Source organism: Stigmatopora nigra, chromosome 1 (genome assembly GCF_051989575.1).
Source record: "Stigmatopora nigra isolate UIUO_SnigA chromosome 1, RoL_Snig_1.1, whole genome shotgun sequence".
Lineage (NCBI taxonomy): Eukaryota > Metazoa > Chordata > Actinopteri > Syngnathiformes > Syngnathidae > Stigmatopora > Stigmatopora nigra.
Genome location: NC_135508.1, coordinates 10,220,856 through 10,243,204, shown reverse-complemented (window position 1 = coordinate 10,243,204; position 22,349 = coordinate 10,220,856). Strand labels below are relative to the sequence as shown.

General features: G+C 39.9%; 3 protein-coding genes across 9 annotated transcripts in view; 2 read left to right on the top strand and 1 right to left on the bottom strand.

Moving 5' to 3' along the window:
- Nucleotides 1-2,596, bottom strand: part of LOC144190494 (cyclin-dependent kinase 17-like) — a 29,150-nt gene extending 26,554 nt beyond the window's left edge. For 3 of the 7 annotated variants that reach the window (XM_077710871.1, XM_077710881.1, XM_077710890.1), the window contains exon 1: nt 2,245-2,595. The gene's annotated coding sequence lies outside the window, so the exon portion shown is untranslated. Of the gene's footprint in view, nt 1-1,193; nt 1,242-2,132 lie in introns of all 7 variants that reach the window. The other 4 variants (XM_077710859.1, XM_077710852.1, XM_077710845.1 and 1 more) reach the window with 4 other exon arrangements.
- Nucleotides 2,597-3,780: 1,184 nt separating this feature from the next.
- Nucleotides 3,781-7,927, top strand: LOC144197004 (transmembrane prolyl 4-hydroxylase-like). Its single transcript, XM_077717536.1, has 9 exons — nt 3,781-4,476; nt 4,667-4,748; nt 5,227-5,423; nt 5,529-5,619; nt 5,773-5,929; nt 6,016-6,201; nt 6,285-6,375; nt 6,796-6,919; nt 7,178-7,927. Exons 1-9 carry the CDS (start codon nt 4,093-4,095, stop codon nt 7,390-7,392), a joined length of 1,527 nt encoding a protein of 508 aa, XP_077573662.1. The 5' UTR covers nt 3,781-4,092; the 3' UTR covers nt 7,393-7,927.
- Nucleotides 7,928-8,484: 557 nt separating this feature from the next.
- Nucleotides 8,485-22,347, top strand: LOC144196946 (sodium- and chloride-dependent creatine transporter 1). Its single transcript, XM_077717463.1, has 14 exons — nt 8,485-9,061; nt 10,582-10,893; nt 14,982-15,113; nt 15,184-15,493; nt 15,873-16,005; nt 17,114-17,248; nt 17,320-17,423; nt 19,006-19,130; nt 19,211-19,323; nt 19,832-19,972; nt 20,657-20,759; nt 20,897-20,997; nt 21,076-21,246; nt 21,486-22,347. The coding sequence occupies exons 1-14, from the start codon at nt 9,031-9,033 to the stop codon at nt 21,612-21,614; spliced, it is 2,040 nt and encodes a 679-aa protein (XP_077573589.1). The 5' UTR covers nt 8,485-9,030; the 3' UTR covers nt 21,615-22,347.
- The last annotated feature ends 2 nt before the right edge of the window (nt 22,348-22,349 follow it).

Genomic DNA, 22,349 nt, shown 5'->3' with positions numbered 1-22,349 from the left:
TTGCACCCCTTTTCCTAAGAAATAATTGGGGTGCAATTTCATATAACTGACATTTCAATTTAGATTCCAACATAAGGAGACTTATCAAAAGGGCTTGAGTTATATTTAAGATATTGAAATTGCAGAATTAGTAAGTTGATGCAGTGCTTAAAATTACTATTATTATAGATATAGTAGTTTTATGATTACTTTTATTGAGCTGTCCATGAAAAAATGAACTAGATCATTTTGCAGTTCTGCCAATAACTTCTTTTGTAAATAAACTGACTCAATTAATTGAGCAGCTCAGGCTATTGTACAATACAGTACTCTATACTTTGTGTCTTCATGCTGCAGCCTGTACAACCCACAGAAACCAGCCATAAGCAAAATCATTATGCTGGAACTCTCACTAAAAGGATGATGGGATTGGCAGGGGTCACTCACTCCAACTGATGTATTCTAGCAAACATGCTTTGCATGAGTTTGACAGCTTGAAAGGTACACAATACATTGCTATCGAAGACATGGAGGACATGTGCTACAAAGGAGGAGAAAAATTGAAAGAGGTGAGTAAACGTTTGTAAGTTAATTGAGGTTGCTCAGTATTGTCCAGCTCTCTCAGTTAGTCACCCACTTGTGCCATTGAGTGCGCAAGAGGGATCTTGCTCAGTTGTGGCAGGTCAGAAATGAGGTAAAGTAACACACGTGTGAGGATTGCAGTGGACAAACTCAGGCAGATTTTTTTCAGGACACTCACCATTTGTGTTGCTAGGTTACAGGCCCATACTGAAACAAGTTTTTCTTTATGAAGTGAAAAAAAAATGAACATATCGCCACATCACCCATTTTACTGTGTATAAACTTACAAACTCACGCAAACACAGATGGATAATAGCAAAGCGTGACCCTTGCCAATCTGGCAATTCTCTGCCCACACAGGAGGTTAAGGAAGCAAAATGGGACACGTTTTAGTCGCAAATTTGACACACTGATAATATGAGTGGTCGTTTGTTTCTCTGTGTGCCCTACAGCTGGATGAATGGCGACCACTCTGTAGTGTAGTCCGCCTTTCGTCGGAGGTCAGCTGGGATAGGCTCTGGCAACCCCAGCAAACATTACAAGGATGTGCGGTATGGAAGATTAATGAATTAACACCACAAATGACAGACATCAAACAATAAAAATTGTAAAAGATAACTGTAAATACTTACCCTGAAAATAACTAGTGTTTTCCAACATCCACTGAAGAAAGAGAAATGCTGGAAGTAATGTTATTAAAACATTAAAGTATGAGCAATTACCCTTTAATGTTCAATATGTAATGTAATATAATAGGCTGATGTGTGATGAAAGTGACTTTCAGTATATAAATCTGCGAGGGACAAAAATAAAATAAAATACTGCACTAATAGGCATGCAAATGTTGACCACTTCTATAGGCAAAACACAAGCTGAATCACTAGGTGAAAAAAACGCAAGCTAAACTGCACTATAAAGCTGCATTATTAACAGGTTCAGTACAGCCGAACTGGCGCAAAGGGCAGCGTATTGACGGAAGCACCACACATTGAGATTTATCTAAATAATTCATCGCTGAAAAGACAGGAAAAGTGAATACACATATATACTTTAGCTGCATTCTCCTCAGGCTAACTTGTAGGGTTTTCCCCGCTTAGTTGGGTTAAAGGGACTCTAGTGTGGGACCACCGCTGCCACGCCAGCGAAAGATCCCGTAAAAGCTCGACGAGAAGCAGCATTCATTTTAATTAAAAATAAAATAAAATAAAATAATAACAATGTACTGTTGGCTCACGAATGACCGAGCATATTAAGCGATTCCTCGCCCACATTCCAGGCCCTGCGTTTCCGGCTGTTTTCGCTATCTCCCCGCGCTTTCCTGATGCAAGTGTCCCAGGAAAGGTGAACCAAACAGGCCATGGTAAAGTTCACTCGCCCGCGGGACTCCGTGCGCGGATTGAATCGACTTTGATATGCTATTCTCTCCGAATCCAAGTATACAGATGCGGGAAAACATCTTTAAAAAACTCGTGATGACTCCCCTCTGAAACGTGCGTACACGTAATAACACAATATTGTTCCTTCAGTGTCGATCAAGAGTGCACTTTTGTGTACTACTGAAAAAAACGTACCTGCAATGACAGGTGCTATGTTCAGGTATTCGTTCGCCTTTTTTCGTGAGCAGGATCAAAACAATGGATGAAGAATGAACAAAACAAAACAAAAAGCTCTAACACAACAGACCTGCTCGTACTTCTTTCCGTGGAAGACTATTGTTCCCCTCCTATATGGTAGTCCACGCAGGAGCACGCTCGTCCGGATCCACTGCGACAAGTCGGCCAAGTACTTTGCGGCAAAAATGCAGCAGGCAGCCGGTGGGCCGTCAGTCAAGTCTTTACGCCTCGTCCCACCGCCTCGGTGGGTACATGGGTGGTCTACATTGACACATTATTAGTCCTGATTTGGGCTCACGAATGGAAGCCGTGGCAGTCGCTGCTGATCAACCATATCGCTGCTATTTCTCATGTGTGTGTTCGTCCATCTCAAGTGGAGACCGGTGGTGGCGTCATTCCGGAAAACTCCACAGCAGTGTATGCAATAGAGAGAGAGGGGGAGAGAGGGAGAGAGGGAGAGAGGGAGAGAGGGAGAGAACAGGGGGAGAAACCCCCCACCGCTCTCTCCTCAGTTGTTGAAAGAGTAGGGGTGGGTAATAAATTCACCCCATCTTGTGTTAAATTAGCCACCAGCCAACTCCCAGTCCTATTTTAGAATGCACATCGGAGAAAATCTGAAATTATGCATGTAAATGTATGCAAATGTTGCAATAATATTCACCACTTCATTAGCTGTATCAAAATAAGGGCAAACGTATGCCAAGGTAATCTGTAGATGACATCTTGAAATGTGTTGCACTGCTGTAGAACACTGTAAAATTCAAATTTGTGTAATGAAATTGCAGCTTCGTATGGAGAGGTCCTAGTCACAAACTAGTGCACCACTGAACTCTGCAAAGGCCTATCTGAGTCAAGCAAGGAAAGGCTGAGGGCACCATCTACTCCATGGGATGATGCAAATTCAGAAATAAATATGCAGTAGATTTTGCAACTTTATATAAAAATTAGAACGCTAACATATTTGAATGTGAAGTCATTCCAAATGAATAGAAATCCAAATGATGGTATGTATTGAAATCACAAGAATCGCACAGTTTCATATGTCGCTGCAAATTTTAAACTGTGTCACAGGATATCCCCATCTCATCTCATTTGCCAGACCGCTTTATCCTCATTAGGGTCGCCCGGGGTGCTCAAGCCTATCCCAGCTGACTCTGGGTCAGAAGCTGGGGACCTCGCTTTTGTCGCCATCACGTGGTTTGATTAGGGAGCTGCATGTTTTCATTCTTCGTCTGTCTCGTCACGATGAGTCGCCAAAGTAAACCAATTTAATGGATTGTTTTGGGATGGATGCTATTCCTGATATAACCCACCCATTCGTGCAATATCACATCCAAATTCACAAAATGCCCATCACTTTCAAGTCCATTAGTAGTAGCCTGCCCCCGACCACACCCCACTGATCTACTTCATACTTTGAAATTCATCATTCCTTTCGTAATGTTATGCATACAAGTCACCTTTTCATCAAACAAAATTAAATTAAACCCTTGGATTTTATTTTATTTTAAAAGTGCACAAAGACCTCGAGGCTCAAACTAACGGACAGTTTACTATAAAATTGTAAGAATATGATTTTTTGTGTCCCATCTGAACTAAACGGTAATCTCCGAAAGAGGGCGCTCTCTGTTTTTACTCACACCGGAAAGGGTAAAAATGTTCATCTTTGAGGCAGGTTGTCATTCTAGTCAGACACAAATTAGTACGTGTTTTAGAAAATGAGGACGTATTTATTAACATGAGAAAATTACCGTATTCACAACTGCATTTTTTTTGCAACGAGCGACTTCAAAACAACAATGATAAAGGCGTCATTTTCTCAATCAAAACAGACAGCTAGCTAAACATCCGGGCTAATGTTAGCCGACAGACTTCAACAACACCGCGATTGATCCCTTCACGTCAAATAAATCACCAGATGGAAGGAGACATGGAAGACATTCAGGAAAATTTGCAACACGAGGAGGATTCCTCTGTCGGTGACATTGCACCTTCGTCTTCCATGAAACACCGTCCTTCACGCTCCACTCGACTGCCCGTCCAAAGGAGCAATGTCTGCTCTCGGGCTTATTTTGTCGTGGTGATGGTCTTTTTCCACGTCTACATTTTGAATGTTATCGCTCTATTGCTATACGTGCACTACAACAACGGCCCCACGAATCTCGTCGGTGTTGATCGGGGTTCCTCCCCATCTACCGGCGAGGGGGAAAGTCCTTCCCTTGACCCCATGTCCACCCCAAGAGATCCCCACGAAGAGGACCAAAGCCATGGTTTCATGCTTCCTCGGATTGAGGGGATTAGGGTAAGTAAGCTTTGCTATAAATGGTAATTCTATGACAATTACTTTTAAAAAAAACTTTAAAAACAAACTTTACTTACTGCTGACCTTGCTATATATTGTTTGGTCATCGTAAAAATGCTAAATCAACTTATGAATGTAATGTGGCAGCACAAGCAACCCCCATGTACTCACAGTTTATCACATCATTTAGGTGGGTCATGTTCAGCCGGTGTCTTTCATGACTGATAGAAGACACCAGATGAAGACACTCAGCCTCAAACCTCTTTTATTTGGTAAGTGATTCAGGCAAATGGGTGCAAAAAGAAAGCATTAATTCCCCAAAATTGACAATCAGCATGAAATACTTGACCTATCAATTTAGTTATCCTCATTGTGTCATAGCCAATGTTTTTTGAAAAGGCCTTGCCCACTGAAATGGGAATACAACTTGATGATCTGTTGGCATTCTTGATATTAGAATTTTTTGTTGTTGTAGATATTTGAGATTGAGTCCAAAATGAACTACAACTGTCACTCGTGTTCTAGAGTATTCTTCACACTACACACGCCTGCAAAACACCACTGCAATATTAACGTATGAGATGATATAAGAAAACGTTCTATTTGTATGTGAAGTTGATGTTTTGGCTGTTCAATGAATATGATCAAACATGGATGCATCTTCACAACTTGATTACCATCTGTTTATTTTATCATTTGCAGCCTGCATTACTGCTTGCCAAGAATTCATATTGAACATTTGCTTTTCAGAGATCCCTGGCTTCTTGTCAGAAGAGGAGTGCCGAGTGGTGGTGCAGCTGGCTCAGCTAAAAGGTCTGATGGAAAGCCAGATGAAAGCAGTCAACCAGGGACAAGAAGAGTCAAACCAGCCACTTCTTTCTCTGACCAGCGAGGAGGTCTTTAGTCTATTGGATCTTAATCAGGATGGGCTTCTGCAAAAGCAAGAGGTGACAAGGATTTTTTTCTTTCATTTCCACGTTTGCTCTCTTGAGAATAAAAGGGGGGATAAGCAAAAAGCTTTCTAAAGCAAGTCATACTAATTTCTGCTCCAGATCGTGAGCCACTCGCACTCTCGAGATGGGACTTGGTTGAGTCCTGAAAACCTGCGTCAGATACTCACAAGCCTGGAAGCCTGCTCAACAGGTCTGTATCCATCTGTATGAAATGTTACCTGAATGTTCCCCTACATTTTTGTGAGTATAGTCTATTTGTGGTGTATCTTGCAGGAGGATTTTCTTCAATAACATCCAGGTATCTGTTCACATTAATGGACTGTCTATATGTGCCCCTTGATAGGAATGCTGAACCTGCAGGATTTTCAGAATATTTACAACCCATCCCAAGGACAAGATCAAAGTAGGATGCTCCACAACCAGTTCAAGCAGAGAAGTAAGCATACAGTGCTTTATCAGGGTCCGGGATCACATCATGTGCTGCAGCGACTGAGAAGCAGGTACACTACACTTATTTTACAGGCCCACTTAATCTCACACAAAAAAATGTACTTCCATTGTGCGAGCCATTTCTCCATTTTCTCAGAGTCATCAGTTTGACACGTCTGCCAACCGCATTGGTTGACATGAGCGAGCCGTTGCAAGTGTTTCGCTACGAGCTCGGAGACTTCAGCAACGCTCATCATGACAGCAGCACGCCCCGTGGGGAGACTGACTGCTCGCACACGCGACTGGCAGGAAATGCTTCCGCTCTCGCAGAGATCTCCTGCAGGTCTTTCTTTGTACATTTTTATAGTCATGAACTCAAGATGGCTTCAATTCACATGAGCGATTGTTATTCTCACTTTGTGTCAGGTATCTTACCTTGTTGATCTACCTCAGTTCTGTTGAGGAGGGCGGTGAGACTACATTTCCTGTTGCTGACAACCGTACCTATGATGAACAGGTGAGCAATTTCCCAAGATGCATTGGTACTTTAATGTTAAAGCACTCCAATCAACCATCAATAGATTTAATCTGCAAAAATAAACAATAAACATTTCGGTCATCTGCTGCTAATGCGTGTAATTCTTATTTTGGCACACCCTGTATATTTAGTTGTTTTGAAGTGAAGTGGGTGCGACCATACTGACCTTTCAGTTCAGTTCAATGGAAGAAATGTCATGTACAGAAGTAAATGGAATCAACTTACCACTGTAATAGGTCTCTAACATCCCCTGTCCTAGAAAATGAAGACAGCTGACCATGACATGAATTCTGTTGATAATATGCAGATGGTGCTGACACATGACTGGGATTCTGATACCTAAAATATCAGTGTAGTACAACATCTTGGCAAACACGTGTTTACAGTTGTTTGTTCCAGGCACTGATCCAAGATGGAGTTGATTTAACCGACACCCGTAAAACATGTGGTCGAGGGAACCTGAGAGTAAAACCCACGATTGGGACAGCACTTCTCTTGTACAACCATCTCTCCGATGGCCAGGGTAAGAAATGCATACTCCTTGTTTATTGAGATCCGCTCTTATTTTGATATGACAATATCATTATCTGAACCTATATTTGTTGGGTTTCCTCTTCCTTATTAGTATAACTATTAGTTAAAAAGTGGGATTATTACATCAGTTTTCAGTTATTGCATCAGCCGTTACTTCTTGTCCCATTTGTAAATTTGCCAAAAATACTGAAAAACTTAAAACACACACGCACAATCTTATCCTCATCATCTTCTTTGTCTTATTCAGGTTGGATGGGTGAGCTGGATGAGTATTCGCTACACGGTGACTGCCCGGTGAAGCGCGGCCTGAAGTGGGTCGCCAACAGCTGGGTAAACGTGGACCCGGACTTCCAGCAACAAGCCCGTTTCCAGAGACTGCTTACTGAAAGGCATGGAGCTAAGTCAGGGATGGGGGAACATTCCGTGCCGTTTTCGCACTTTGACCTTCACCAGGATCTTTAGCTGAGCTTCTCGCACTGACCACCCACCCCTTGACAGATGTTTACCTCAGTGTTGTCTACATTTATATGGAAAAACATATAACCATATCATATTTCTTGACAATTTTAAAACGGAAGATCGTCATTACTTTTATAGAGCTCTAGTGGGCCAGAGGTTGACATGGCATAGATTTTTAAATAAAACAATAAAAAAGCATGTGTGCAATTATAAATTGAAGGCTGCCCTGTACTAGCTAGCTGGCCCCCTACAGGAAAATCATAACATACAGGCAAAAATAATTTTGCACTGTCCTCAATATGTTGATATCTATTAAGTTAATTTAATTGCACATTTAGGACTTGTTTATATGGAAAGCTACTTGTCACTTTGCCACCAAGCCACTCCCTCGATTTCATATTTATTCATTGTATATTTATTTAAGACTTATTTATTGCCCTTTTGGTCTAGTTAAATTATTGAAAGGCATATTTATTGGTGTTGCACTGACTTTTGTCTCTCTCTTGTGTTTAATGAAATGAAGAGTGTCAAAGGTGAATCATTATATTGTCCTTGTTTTCTCTTCACGCCAACCCTGTTACACCCACTTTGGCCACTAGATGTCAGCTCTAGCACGTTCGCCTGACCACTGAATACGTGCGAAATTATATTAAATACTGCGGTGGCCGTAAAAATGGAAGAGGATTAACTCGTTGTCTGCCACGGACGGCGCTAGGTGTCCAATCCATTTTCAATGCCACTGAAATATGATCTTTCATTCCTATCAATGGTGTTAACCACTGTGTTAGGACTTTGATTCAAGGTAGTGGACATCAAAGTATGGATGCAAGCGTCTCAAATTGCTTCCTCCGTAGTGTAGTAAATATCATATATATAACAAAAGGTGGGTTTGGCTTGCACCTGCAACATCATGCTGCGTTTGGAAAGTCTCGTTCCCATTGCAATCAAGCCATTCATCCATACAACGAATTCTCTCATTGTAACGAAGCGGGTTCTGATGATGATGATGGTGGTGGTGCCGTGTACGTGCGCGCTCGAATCAGCCAATCACGCCACGGCAACGGGGGAGGGTGAACGGCGGAGGAGTGACGGCAGCGTCTGGAACGTCACTTGCGTTTTTCAGTCTGCGTCTGTCGCACCGCGGCATCACTACAACCTCCAGCACCACCACGGACTCCTGAATCGGCTCTTTGGAATTACTCGTCCAAATTTTTTTCAAAAAATTTACACGCATCCGATCAACCCTTAGGCACCGGGTCTTTTTCGTCTAACGGTCCCCCATGAGATTCTTCAGGCTTACCTTCAAGTGCTTCGTCGACTGCTTCTGAGTCTTCTGCGTCCTACGGCGCCTGCTGACATTTTTTTAAACAAAAAAAAAAAAAACAATAACAAACAGAAAATCATCTCTTGGCTGTACTCAGGCGTTCCAACGTGTTAAAAAACGATCCATTCTTATTCTTAATTGTATCTTTTGTATTTCCAAGAGACGAAGTCAACTGAGAAAAGCAGAAAGACAAGTGGGGCGCACTGCATGGTGCTAAATATATATACATCTGCCTCTCCCCCGTCGTCTAATATACAACAGCTACAACTTGCTTTTTCCCCATTGAAAAATCAATTTTCCCCCAAGAGTTCAGCAAAATGTCATCTGAGTTGGGAGAAAGTAATCGAGGTGAGTAATGTATATGTTGCATCATCGTTATTTATCACGTGTGAGTCACAGCTTGAGCATTATGCAAAAGAGTAACCGCAGCACCAAAGCCATCACCATTTGTCACCTCAACCCAAATTCTCTTACATGCTTGACCAGTTCAATTAAATCTCTATAAATGAATAGAAACTGCTTGGATTAGTTTGACATCCCTTTACTTAAACCGATTCAAAAGTTCTTGCTAGTTGCATCCAATACCATTCAGTTATCATTTTTTTCAAAATATGTCTACCTCACTCTAAGAAAGTAGTTTGTTTGAAGATAGACTCGGGCCATGTGTGGGTTTTTCCTGCATGTGGCGTTAATTGAGAAGTTATCAGTAGGATTTTTCCTGTGATTGATTGGTTCCCACTTTACTTCCAAAGACAGTTAAAGTGGGCTCCCTGAACAAGATAGATAGTAGAAAGGATTTAATACAATTATGAGATTTTCCCAAAATGTAATCCCAATTACGATTATTATCATCCTAATTCCAGTAGAATGTCTTGTTTCATTGCAAAAACTAGAGTATGCATAGACTCCGATTTAGGCCGAAAACATGTCATAACCCTTCCCATTTCATTCCTTGTCATCACACAGCTCAAACTGCTCTGATCTGGTTTGAATTGCCTCACTTTGCATCCAAATGCACTCTGCCCACACCAATTGCTATAAAGTTGTATGTCTGTAAGAGGACATTGCCCAGGTTTCTGGATGTAACAACATGACATGATAAATATTTCGATATGTGCAAACTCCATCGTGCTGCATCCGAAATTGTGTATAGAAAAAGCAATCTCCCTTCCGACCAGCAGTGAAGCCTGAGGTCCATACACAGCGTGGTCAATCAAGTGTTCTGTGCTGCAGCACACTAATCATTGTGACTGAAGCGCTGATAGGCACAATGAATGTTGGGGGAGGGTTCATTCAGTGATGACAACACAACTGCAACATGAGTATAAACATCACAATTTGGCAGGGCTGTATTTTAGAAGATATGATGCCCAGTAATTCGGGACTCTTAAGGGGATATTTTAAGTAGGTACGACATTTATTTTTAAACTATTTCCACATTAAATCTGAAATACATACTAGACTCATGCAACTAAATTAACATAATTTGTTTAATCTTGTTAAGAGGAGGGAGTTTGAATGACAGCATTGTGGTTACACAATAAATTACAGAAATTCTGCTGGGCGTTTCCTGCTTTTGTCTTCTATTTTGTTTTCTTGAAGTAGCTGGAGGGTTGTATTAAAACTCGATTTTACGATAATATATTTTGTCTTATCGTGATGGCAGGTGTAGGAAAGTGTGAACGTGTTGTTATTTTTTCAGATAACTAATCACTTTTTTTTCTATCACAAAATCTCTGGCATTTTAAACAGGGCTGTGTAGACATTTATAACATTTTTCTACCAAAAGCATTTGGTTATCTCACTTGAGGACTTTTTAACATCTCGGTATCCTTTGCTTGACTAACTTCCTGTCCTTTCCTGTCCAGGTGAATTAGGTCTCCCTCACTTGGAGGCGGAGGACATGTCTGAGGGGGAGGGTGGGGAACCAGCTCACCCCCTGGTGGATGCGCCTGGAGTGGGCTCTGGGTGCGGCCTGGGTGGTGGAGCAGGTCCACCACAGATCCAAGATGGAGCTGTCACTGGGGCTGGGAATGGAAATGAGGGGGCAGTTGCACTACCGACCGTGGAGAGAGAAACCTGGACCAGACAGATGGATTTCATCATGTCCTGCGTTGGATTTGCAGTAGGCTTGGGCAATGTGTGGCGCTTCCCTTACCTTTGCTACAAGAATGGAGGAGGTGAGCTTCCCTACTCCTCTAATCCTTACATTATCCTCAAGGTATGGTTATATTTGATTGATTTTCTTTTGTTTTTGAGGGGGTTATAAACACAGCTGTTTTTGCAACCAACATTTTGGCATTATGAAAAAGTATTGGTACTTTGTTTCATCAAATCGTTACATTTTTTTCAATGCGAGAATTTTTGTTTTACTGCTGGAAGACATGAAGATCATACTTTTTTCCCCAAATTCCAATTAATTTTGTCATTGAAACAAAGAGGTTCATCATCAAAAAAGAAAAAAGTACTCAGAGTAAAACCCTGTAGTCAGAGCATCTTGCTTGAGGTTGTTTTTCTTAAATTACGATTGGATAACAGACATGGTGTAAGAACAAACAAACAACAAAACTTTCAGGTTTCCACAACAAGCCCCCATCCATGTCAAGAAAAGCCCACGAGGACACCTTAACTTACTGGGGTGTCAATCGGATTCACTTTGATGGTGGGAGATACATGCTAGAGGGCGTATACTTATTTACAACAGTCATAAATTTCTCTGTGGAAAATTTTATTTCAATTACGTGCTGCAGGACATAGGTCAAGAACAACCCAAATGTACTACAGCTACCCCTCTGAGGTGGTATAGTAGAATCAATAATAATATCATTTAGAGTGTTTAAAAAAATATTAATACTTTTTCAAGTGAATAAGAAATATAGGCCAAGTTGCATGTGTAGTGGATAAGTTTTTTTGCCTATGGTAAGATTTCACAGTTTTTGGCTTCCTCCTGCTATGAGGAAACATCGTAGTAATATAATGCAAATAACGTTATGTTTAATTACTCGTATGCTTTACTTCTATATACTGTAAGAGATAAATCATATATCTGTCAATTGTTGTTGGCAGAAAGGTGCCAAATCCTGCCGATAGGACAAGGTCAGGCCTCCGGTGCAGATCCGTATTGTCACGTTGTCAGGGCAGGTATTTTTTAATGGGCTCTGCTATGATTAGATTAAAAAAAAAAACAATAACAAAAACATCTGATTTGTAAGTTCTTGTCACATGATAGTTATAAATCAAAACAGAAGTACACCAACAGGTGAGCGTGGCTGTGAGCACGTTGTTAAAATGATCCGCCCCCCTCCTACATTCACTTTATTATAGCCTCTTAACAGATGTACATGATGTCCTACAGTCACATTAGTTTATGCCTCACCCTGTTTCCTTTCTATTGTCATCCATGCCAACGTGTCCAATAAATACCTGCTCAGAGCATAACCTTCGCCCTCTGCTTGTGTTATCCTCTACCCTCCCACTTGTCCATATTTTTTTTTACAATGTGTTTGCCTGAAATTAAGGCCAATGACTTGTGTGAAAGTCAATGTGCGTGTGTATATTAGTCTAGCCCTCCCTTCTCTGTCGTGTGTGTCTTGTGACCCACAGCTCTGATACCCACCTTCTGGTATCGGATAACAATGGCCCGCTTCACACAGTCCACCCCCTGTGCTCCTGCCCTGCACACTGGCAGCTGGCAGATAAGGTGGCTTATAGACACAAAATAACCTGAAATGTGCACATTCTTTCACCCCTTCTTTTCATCGCATCTCCTTATCAGTCTGATTTTGTGGACAATTAAGTGTTTATATCCAGGACTTGCCATATTAAACCTTCTTACACGACAGGAATTTGACTGTAATTGATCAAAGATGAGTCAAACTCTCACTCTATCGCACTGTCTGCATCAAATAAGGGCTTACAGTTTTATCCTACTGGTCTGCTTGCTAGGTCTGATCCAGTTGTGATTAGAAAGGATTTACTGAAAACTAGTATTTGTAATTCAGGCATGGGCCGATGACTGGTTTGAAGGTATCTATCAAAAACATGTGAAGGTCAGATACAGCTATCTACTACCTTTCAGTTTATGCTGGTCTGGTGAAGGTAGCTACTTGAGCTAGATATTTTCCAAACAGACTTAAGGAACCAAATAACTAACCTCCTCAAACCCAAGGCACTTACAGCTTCTCAACATTAATATATAGAGAAGCTAAGTGAATGCAAACCCCCTTCCCATTTTGGTTATACATTTTTTAGTTCACATTTTCTTACGTTGATTTCTTTTAGTTTTCACTTTAAGTCTGAACAACTAATGGATTGTTCAGCCAATAATTGGGCATGTGACAAAGCTGTATTGGTCATAGTTGCAATACGATTTGTTTTTGTGTTTCGCTTTCTTAGCAGGTGTCAGCAAAATGCTACCCAAAGGAATCATGGAATTTCCAAATACGCTATAAGTAAACCACTCTAAAATTAGAAGCAGTCTTGCAAATTTGTGATTTGATATATTCATGAATTTTGACCTAGCATGCGAACTCTTCTTTCTTTAAAAAATGTCTACTTATACTATATAACAATAATACCGATGATTCACTGAAAATAAAGATATTTTATTTTGTCAGTATAATAAATATTAGATCTTTCATTATCATAGCGTGAGATTGCAATATTTTTGCCAAAGGTCGTCATAGCGTCAGAATCAGATACCGGCCCATATCTAGTGAGTCGGTTTGGGGTATCTTTGTAAAAGCCTTTTTCTCTACTCATTCCATTCACGCCTCCCATCTCATTTTGTGCTCTCTTCTCTGTCTCTCGCTCCCCCACCCCTGTCTCTTCTGTTTGAGTCACCAACGTTGCCTTATAAGGCTACAGCCCTCTGCTCCCGACGAATGACGTGAACGAGGCACAAATTGTCAATCAATAACGCTGCCCCGATACCAGTCGGCTTGATTTGGACTGCCCTCGCATTTGTTGTTTTGTTTGCAACGAGACTCTGCCACCGTCCCGTTTTTTTTCAACCTGCTTCATCTGTGATCCATCTATATTTCCCTTAAAGCAGCCAGCGCGCTGCGTCAGAAGCAGTCACATGACTACCTCATTTGCTTTGTATGGGCATCACGTAGTTGCAATTCTGTTCAAAAGACATTTCTGATTTGAACTGCCTCATGCCCCCTCGTTCTTGTTCATTGTGTCTTTCTTTTTGTTCTATTGTCTCCATCTTATTCAATGGACGCTTTCTATAGGAAATAATGTGTGTGGAAAAACAGCGAGCCCTTGGCCAAATCCCACCAATCAAAACAAAGCAAGGCCGAACTTTCTCTATAAGGACTAATTACTCATAAACAACTCCATCATCCGTTGGCCGCCTTCTCTCAGTTGCCTCTTTAAACGTTCGCGAGGCAAGGACAAAAGTGGGCTTTTATCTTACCTGCATTTGTATTGAAACCTTTTCCATCTCAGTCCCTCACTTGTATCCCGTAAAATACATACTGTAGTCCTTAATAATTGAAATTAAATCATCCAATGCATACCGTAACACTGAAATTATCTAAATGCGTGCATCTTTTTTTACTTTTTCCACATAAGTGGTGAAGTCAGATAAGGCAAATAATTATCAATCAACAATTAATGGACTTTTCCAGACTGTTGTAATTGGTGCCAAGATGCAACGCTTGGAGTTTTTATTAATACTCAACATGTAAATAAGCTTTATTCTGATTGGTTGCATGCAATATCTCTTTCTCCACGATACATGAATATGGAGTACATTTATACACTAATATAGCCCTTCATCTGCACTTGCTGTATCATCATGATAGCCAAGGGATCCGCTAATGGAAAAGTTAGCACAGGAATAATTGGCTTTCACCATTGAATTGTCAGCTTGCTCCTATTCACTTCAATTTGCAGTGTAGCAGCCTGGCAAGTGCAGCATTATTGCACATTTATCCTTCAGCAACTGAGAAGCCAATATTTTCTATTTACAAGGGAATCTGGAATTATGAATATGATTGAGTATTGTTGAAATTGGCAAAATCATTTGCATGGATGTACCAAACCATTTGCACCTTGAAATGAGCAACTGCTTTTTTTCATGTGTGCAAAAGTTATAAAGTTTGGTAAATGTCAATTGTGATCTGAGAAACATACCAAAGCTAAAACTATTTCGGAAAATGGAAACATTGTTTTTGTATCAGACAGATGTATCCTCTTAACTTGCTTTTACTGCACCTACAGTATGATTTGTCTCTGTGACAAATGTTTCCTGTTGCAGGTGTCTTCCTCATCCCTTATCTGCTAATAGTGTTCTTTGGAGGCATCCCTGTCTTCTTCCTAGAAATCGCTTTGGGTCAGTTCATGAAGCAGGGAGGCCTTGCGGCCTGGAACATTGCACCTCTTTTCAAAGGTACTGTTCCGTTGGAGATAGGAGTGCACACTCTGTATGTGACGTGACTCATTCATCTGTTCCTTACCAGGTTTGGGTTTGGCCTCAATGGTGATTGTGTTCTTCTGCAACACCTATTACATCATGATTCTGGTGTGGGGTCTCTACTTTCTCTACCACTCTTTCAACGATCCACTTCCCTGGGCTACCTGTGGACACCCTTGGAACACCCCCAACTGTACAGAGCACTTTAGCCGCACCTGCCACAACTACAGTGCTATTCAAACGACCAAGCTCATCACCTCTGTGCCATCAATGAACGTGTCCACGACCATGTTACTCCGTAACAACAGTTGCGGGGAAACAGAAGGCATGCGCTCACCAGTCATCGAGTTCTGGGAGTATGTATTTCTTTTTGCGAAATTATAATTTATAGGCTAAAGTTGATGGATTAAAGTAAAATTAAGACTTGGAGCTATTCAATGAATGAAAAATCACCAGAAAATGGGTAAAGTACATGCAGTGTGATATGTGTTTCAATTTGAGTGCTAATTTTTTCCATGTACATGTATAGCATATAATTGTACTACTATGTAGGTAGATAATCTGTATCATGGGTGTTCAAATGTGAATGCAGGCTTTCATTCCAAACTATCATGACGATATATTTCTACCAACCTGGGGTTATAAAAGTGTAACCGCTCAGTCTCAGGTCTCAGTCATGTGCTGCTTGTTTCGGAAGAAATCTCATTTGTTAAACTGACGGGTTCTTGTTCACAGACGCAAAGTGCTACGTCTGTCAGGGGGCCTTGATGAACCTGGTGACATCAGCTATGAGATGGTCCTCTGTCTCCTCGCCACCTGGGTCATTGTTTACTTCTGCATGTGGAAAGGAGTTAAATCTACCGGCAAAGTAGGTTCCATCTTCTTTTATAAAACATAATGATGTGCACCATGTTTGTGAATATGGAGCAAAGATTAATAGTCTTGTCCATTGCTATTTTCAAGGTGAGCAGGCTGCAAGCTTAAAATTAATTGTGACATTTTGCCCTTTGACCCCGATCAGCTTTGGTGTCGTGGAAGGATCAGTGTCTGGACTGAAACCCAGTAGAATTCACATTCTCACATTCTTTTGCTTATTGTGCAGTTGGTGCTTAATCATAATCAAATGTGAACTCACAGATGATTTAAATATATATATATATATATATATATATATATATATATATATATATATATATATATATATATATATATATATATATATATATATATATATATATATATATATATATATATATATATATATATATATATATATATATATATATATATATATATATATATATATATATATATATATATATATATATATATATATATATATATATATATATATATATATATATATATATATATATATATATATATATATATATATATATATATATATATATATATATATATATATATATATATGTATACATAGTTATACATATATATGTATAACTATATATTGTTGTTGCTTTTTAGACTACTATAACAGTCGATGTAGAGTCTAGGGTGAGTCTAAAGGAGCCAGATTGCAAAGAGGCAAAGGGGGAAAAAGAATGAGAATCAGCTAACCTTCTATAAGCCGATTAGCTACGTTCCACCATGTAGATAAAGTATTTGCAATTTGGAAAGAGGTCATATCACACCAGATTGGGGGAAACATGTGCTTTCCTATTACTTAACTGTTAGCGTACGGGGGCAGAGGTTTTCTTTCAGCGTAACTTTTCAAAGGCAAATTCTTATTAACGACGATGTGACGATGTTTTCCCAAAAATGCTGTAAATATGTACTTGCTCCCCTGTTTGCAGTTCACGAATCAAGTGTAAATGTCTGCAACAGTTTACTGTTAACTTTCATGATGTGAGTTCTTACATTTAGCACTTCCACCTTACCCAACCACCAAAATTCTACACAATTCTGTCATATCACCTTTTCATCGATTGTGTTTTTTTTTTCTTTTCCTGTAGATTGTTTACTTCACTGCTTTGTTCCCTTATGTGGTTATGGTTGTGCTACTAGCCCATGGTTTCACCCTACCTGGAGCAATAGATGGGATTATATACTACCTGAAACCAGATTGGTCCAAACTGGGAGAAGCACAGGTAGACTCATACTTGTATTGATAGCGGATTTGGAAACATTTTAAAACCAACATTCCTCCCTCCTATGTTAGGTGTGGATTGATGCTGGTACGCAGATTTTCTTCTCTTATGCCATTGGACTGGGTGCATTGACCGCACTAGGCAGCTACAACCGCTTCAACAACAACTGCTACCAGTAAGTTTAACCAGTGTGAGAAAGCAGACCCGTGCTCTAGAAATAACTAAAAAAAAAAAAAAAACATCAGCCATAGTTTGCTTGCTGCCTGCTATGACCTGCTATGAACGATCTTGTATATAAATGGTGGTCTACAAATAAATTTGCCTTGTGTCTAACCTGGTGAATGTCCTGCCTGCCCTCTGGGATATTCTCAGTTTTGACCTTAATTGGTAGCTGAGAGAGGAGTTTGGGTCTTGAGGTATCTTAGCTGTGTTTCTCTAACGGTCTTACACAAGATCAGGAACAACTATGCACGTTTGTTTGGCTTAGTTACTTAATATATGTTCATATTGTTGTTAAAAAAACAGTTTGTAAGTTTTGGTGGACCTTTTGCTGAATTTGTTTTTTAACCTGGCCACTGTTTGGGAAAGTGTCAAATAAATACAAATCAAAACATTTTGTTAAAATTCCAACATGTTTACTTCATCTCTATTAAAACAATAAATAAACAATAAACATTATATGTGGTTAATAATTGCCTTTTAATTTTGGTAGATGTATATAACTTTTTGTTCAACAGCATAAACAATAAAAGCAAATCAATATAAATCAAGATAGGAAATGATGCACACACAAATGACAATAGAATTTTCATAACTATTAACTTTATTTCTTTGAACTTGATGGAAAATTTGCACTACTCCAGTCACATGCAGTAAATATAAAGTTGATTTTTTTAAGTTACATTTAGATTGGTGTCCTATAAAAGATTCATGTTCTTATCTTGTTTATTTGCTACACAGAGAGGGGTTATTTAAGGACAGTGATATAAATGCTCTAGTGTGTGCTGGCTCTCATAAATCATAACTGGCTGGTTTGTTGACATACAGGTACATGACTGGTTGACTAATAGCAAGTATCATGTGATGTAACAACAATAAGTGCTATTTATTTAGCTGTAAGTATGGCTAAAGAGCACTTTTGATCGGCGGAATCATCATATGCACTACTTTGTTGACCGTAAACTCTTAAGATAAACTGTTAGGATTATGCACGTGCATTAGGATTCCCCCGAGTGCTCTCTCAGGCATGATTCGGACATGGATTAGTAAGGCTTGCTGCTGCATCAATTTATTAATGACCATCACCAATTAACACCACTGTATTCTTTCCCCTGCTTGAGAGATTGATTCATTATGAGTTGTAGCCCTGAACGCTGATTAAAAGATGCCATCAATATAAATAGTGTTGTTAAATCTAAATGAGAAACTTGAGTTCATATGTTCGATATTTACACAAGCATATGTGTTTAATCCTGTGAGGAGATATATTTAGATCTAGCGAGTAGCCATTAGGTCTTTCACCCTATCTCCCCTCAGACCTTGAGCCAAACTTGCTGTTGCCATATTCGCTGTGCATCACTGCAAGGACAACAGCAGCTTGCTGGGATATTTTTATCTACTCTTTATCCCTCATTTATCATCCGAGCACACCTTTTTGCTTGCCCTATTTTTCTTTCCGTTATGCTTGTTGCGGTTGCACATAGAAGGATGCATTGTATTTTTTTTAGTCATAAACCTATTTGACTGTGTTTTTCCAGGGATGCATTTGTGCTGGCCCTCATTAATAGTGGAACAAGCTTCTTTGCAGGCTTTGTTGTGTTCTCTGTGTTGGGCTTCATGGCAGCAGAACAAGGTGTGGACATCAGTAAGGTTGCGGAGAGTGGTAAGTGCACGGAATAGGCTGGAGAAAACGAACGCTAACTAGCAAAATGCCTTTACGCTGAGTTGTTTGTCGATGTGTAGGTCCTGGCCTGGCGTTTATAGCTTACCCGAAGGCAGTGACCTTGATGCCTGTTGCACCACTCTGGGCAGCCCTCTTCTTCTTTATGTTGCTCGTATTGGGTCTGGACAGCCAGGTAAAGTTGGTAGCAAGCCCTCTTACTTTTGTCCACATGATGTACTTTTTATCTCCAGTTTTAGAAATGCATTGTTTGTGTGTGTGGGTTTTTTTTTCACAAGAGTCCCTAAATCTTGGGAATATTTTAAAAATTGGTTCAAATATAGACAAATATGATTTGCCTGAAATTATAAGAACTTAAGAGCGTGTGGAACAGCTTTTACTGTTATTGCACGTCACAAATATAGAGCCACTAAATGTTTCTGGGGTTAAAAATGTTAACCTGCCTGCCCTGAGCCGTAATGACAGAGGCATACTGGAGGAGTAATATATAATTTTGTCCAGAATAATATATCAAAATGCTTTTTCCTTTGACACAATTGTCAACATTTATTTGAAAATTCTTCTGTACTCGTTGGTTTTCACTTTTATTGTGCCAAGCTCAGGATATTACATGCATCACATCAAAAATATCCCATTGTGACTCTTATCTACTTTCTTGTTGTCATTTGTTGTATGAATTCCAGTTTGTTGGAGTAGAGGGCCTGATAACGGGAATCATGGACATGCTTCCTCCCAAGTCTGCACTGGGCTCCTTGCGGCGAGAAGTCGTAGCTGCCATCTGCTGTGTCATCTGCTTCTTCATTGACCTGTCCTTTGTCACAGAGGTACAATCTCCCATTCAACTTGGTTATTGCATGGCGTCTCAGGATAAACCGCTACTTGGAAGAAGGTGACAGTAATGGGTCATGTTAACCTTTGAGAAACTGGACGAAAGCCTATCAGTGGCCTACCAATGTCAATTGCCGATTCTCTTGATAAGATTATTTATTCATAAAGTAATCCCTCGAATATCACGGTTAATGTAGAACAGACATGATTAGACATAATCGAAAATTCGTGAAATAGGGACCCCTATTATAACTACTTTTTTTTCAGTGCTGAGTTATAGTAGCAAGAGTGGCTTCCACTTTCGAGTTTAAGCAAGGATTTTCACATTTTTATGAACTTACAAAAACTATATGTATATTTTAAAAAGATTTGTAATAGCAGAAAACATTGTGAAGATGTTAATGTCACGATAATCAAAGGAAGACTGTACCTAGCCACTTAAAACTAGATCGGTGTTCATTTAAAAGTTTGCTGTTAAGCTAAAATCCTGAGAGATTTTGTCTTAGGTATTTTGGGGACGTTTTTGACATGTCAGTGGATGCATAAAACTGTTTCTGGAAATGGCCTGTATCACGAGACAGTTGTAAGGCTACAAATAGGTCATATATAAAATATTAACTACACATTGTTATGGCTGACTGCACTCTGGTTCCTTCTTTCTTCCTTCTGCTTTCTGCCAGGGGGGCATGTATGTCTTCCAGTTATTTGACTACTACTCTGCCAGTGGCATCACTCTGCTGTGGCAGGCTTTCTGGGAGTGTGTGGTGATTGCTTGGGTGTATGGTAAGATAAAAGTTTTGCATTTGCAGATTGTGAATTTATAATAAACAGCCATCTATCCATCATTTATGATTTTAGCCCATTTTTTTTAAATTGGCTGTGTCACATGCGTAGTCATAAACTTGAGGTACTGTTGTCAGGTGCAGACCGTTTTATGGATGATGTGGCACGCATGATTGGCTATCATCCCCTTCCCTACATGAAGTGGTGTTGGTCCTACATTACACCCCTCCTCTGCATGGTAAGTCTTATTTTGAATTGTTGACATATTAGTTGTGCACGCTGGTAGCAAATATCTTGACATTTACGTCTTTTATAGGGAGTGTTCTTCTTCCATGTGGTGAACTACAAACCCTTAACATACAACAATGTGTACACTTACCCTTTGTGGGGTGAATTGTTTGGTTGGGTATTAGCCCTTTCCTCCATGCTTTGTATCCCACTTACTGTTGTCTACAAGTTGCTGCGCTGCAAAGGACCAATGCGTGAGGTCAGTATGTCAGTCTGCCTGTCCAGACAAGTTTTCTTGTTTGTTTTACCTCCTTGTTATTGTTACAAATCAGAATGAATGCATCTCCATAGCTACTACTGTTTGCAACATTTCAAATTATTTACTTATTAAGAGACCATCAGTCAAGTAAATGCTTCTCAACATCTGTAGTTATGCCTTATTTGCTGGCCCAATCAGTTATAACACTTAAATCCCAATTTTTCTTTATTTTTACACAGCGCTGGCAGCACCTGACCACCCCAGTTTGGGGCAGACATCACCTGGAATACCTTGCCCCAGAGAGTGAGGCCAAACTATTGCCTCTTGTAGGATGCAAGAATGACCATCTTTTCGAAAGTGCAGTCTGATAAAAAAAAGAAAAAAAACCCACTAGCGATCAAAGTCAAGGTTATCCTTTTCCAGCTCCCCGACACTAGCTCACAAGCACTTAGAATTTACACCGAGCATTGTAGTCATGAAGATGCACCCCCCAAAAATATAACCGGACCAAATATTAGATTGAAAATAAGTGAGACAACCATCCAAGTTGTGGCAATACACACCTGCCTTTCCTATTTTTTCCCTTGCTTCTTGACTCCACACTTCTGATTTGCTCCTTTCCTGCTTCTTGTGTCGTCCTGTCACGTGTGTGATGTCCCTTGTGGTTGCTCTTCGGCGCTTCTGTCAGGGTTTCACTCAGCTTTATCCTGTTCAATTCAGTCAAATCACTTAGTGGACATTTTCTGAAAGTATTACTATTGTATCTGCTGCTAAAATGCCGTGGGCTGAGAGTGTCTGTGTGTGTGTACGAAAGAGAACGTGCCAAACCTTGACAGCTGGATTCCACCAACTTTAGTCCATCAGAAATTGTACAAAAGTCTTGACTTCAAAAATAATGACAAAAAGTCCATCGCCACAGCCAAAATGTTTGAATCTACGTATCCAGTGTTTTGTGTTGGGTCTGTGATTTAGTGTTCTCTATTAGAACTGCATCATTATCAGTATTTTCCCCTGAAGAAAGTAAGTTTAGTATTTGAAAAATCACAGGAAGGGTGACAATATGGACGGCCATGAGAAAAATCAATAAAATATCCAAAAGCCTT

Coding starts and splice junctions, on each gene's coding strand:
- LOC144197004 (XM_077717536.1), top strand. CDS start 4,093: ATGGAAGGAGACATGGAAGACATTCAGGAAAATTTGCAACACGAGGAG. Junction 5,424..5,528: donor GGCTTCTGCAAAAGCAAGAG/GTGACAAGGATT, acceptor TTTCTGCTCCAG/ATCGTGAGCCACTCGCACTC. Junction 5,930..6,015: donor CTGCAGCGACTGAGAAGCAG/GTACACTACACT, acceptor CCATTTTCTCAG/AGTCATCAGTTTGACACGTC.
- LOC144196946 (XM_077717463.1), top strand. CDS start 9,031: ATGTCATCTGAGTTGGGAGAAAGTAATCGAG. Junction 16,006..17,113: donor GAGTTAAATCTACCGGCAAA/GTAGGTTCCATC, acceptor CTTTTCCTGTAG/ATTGTTTACTTCACTGCTTT. Junction 19,324..19,831: donor TATTGGGTCTGGACAGCCAG/GTAAAGTTGGTA, acceptor TATGAATTCCAG/TTTGTTGGAGTAGAGGGCCT.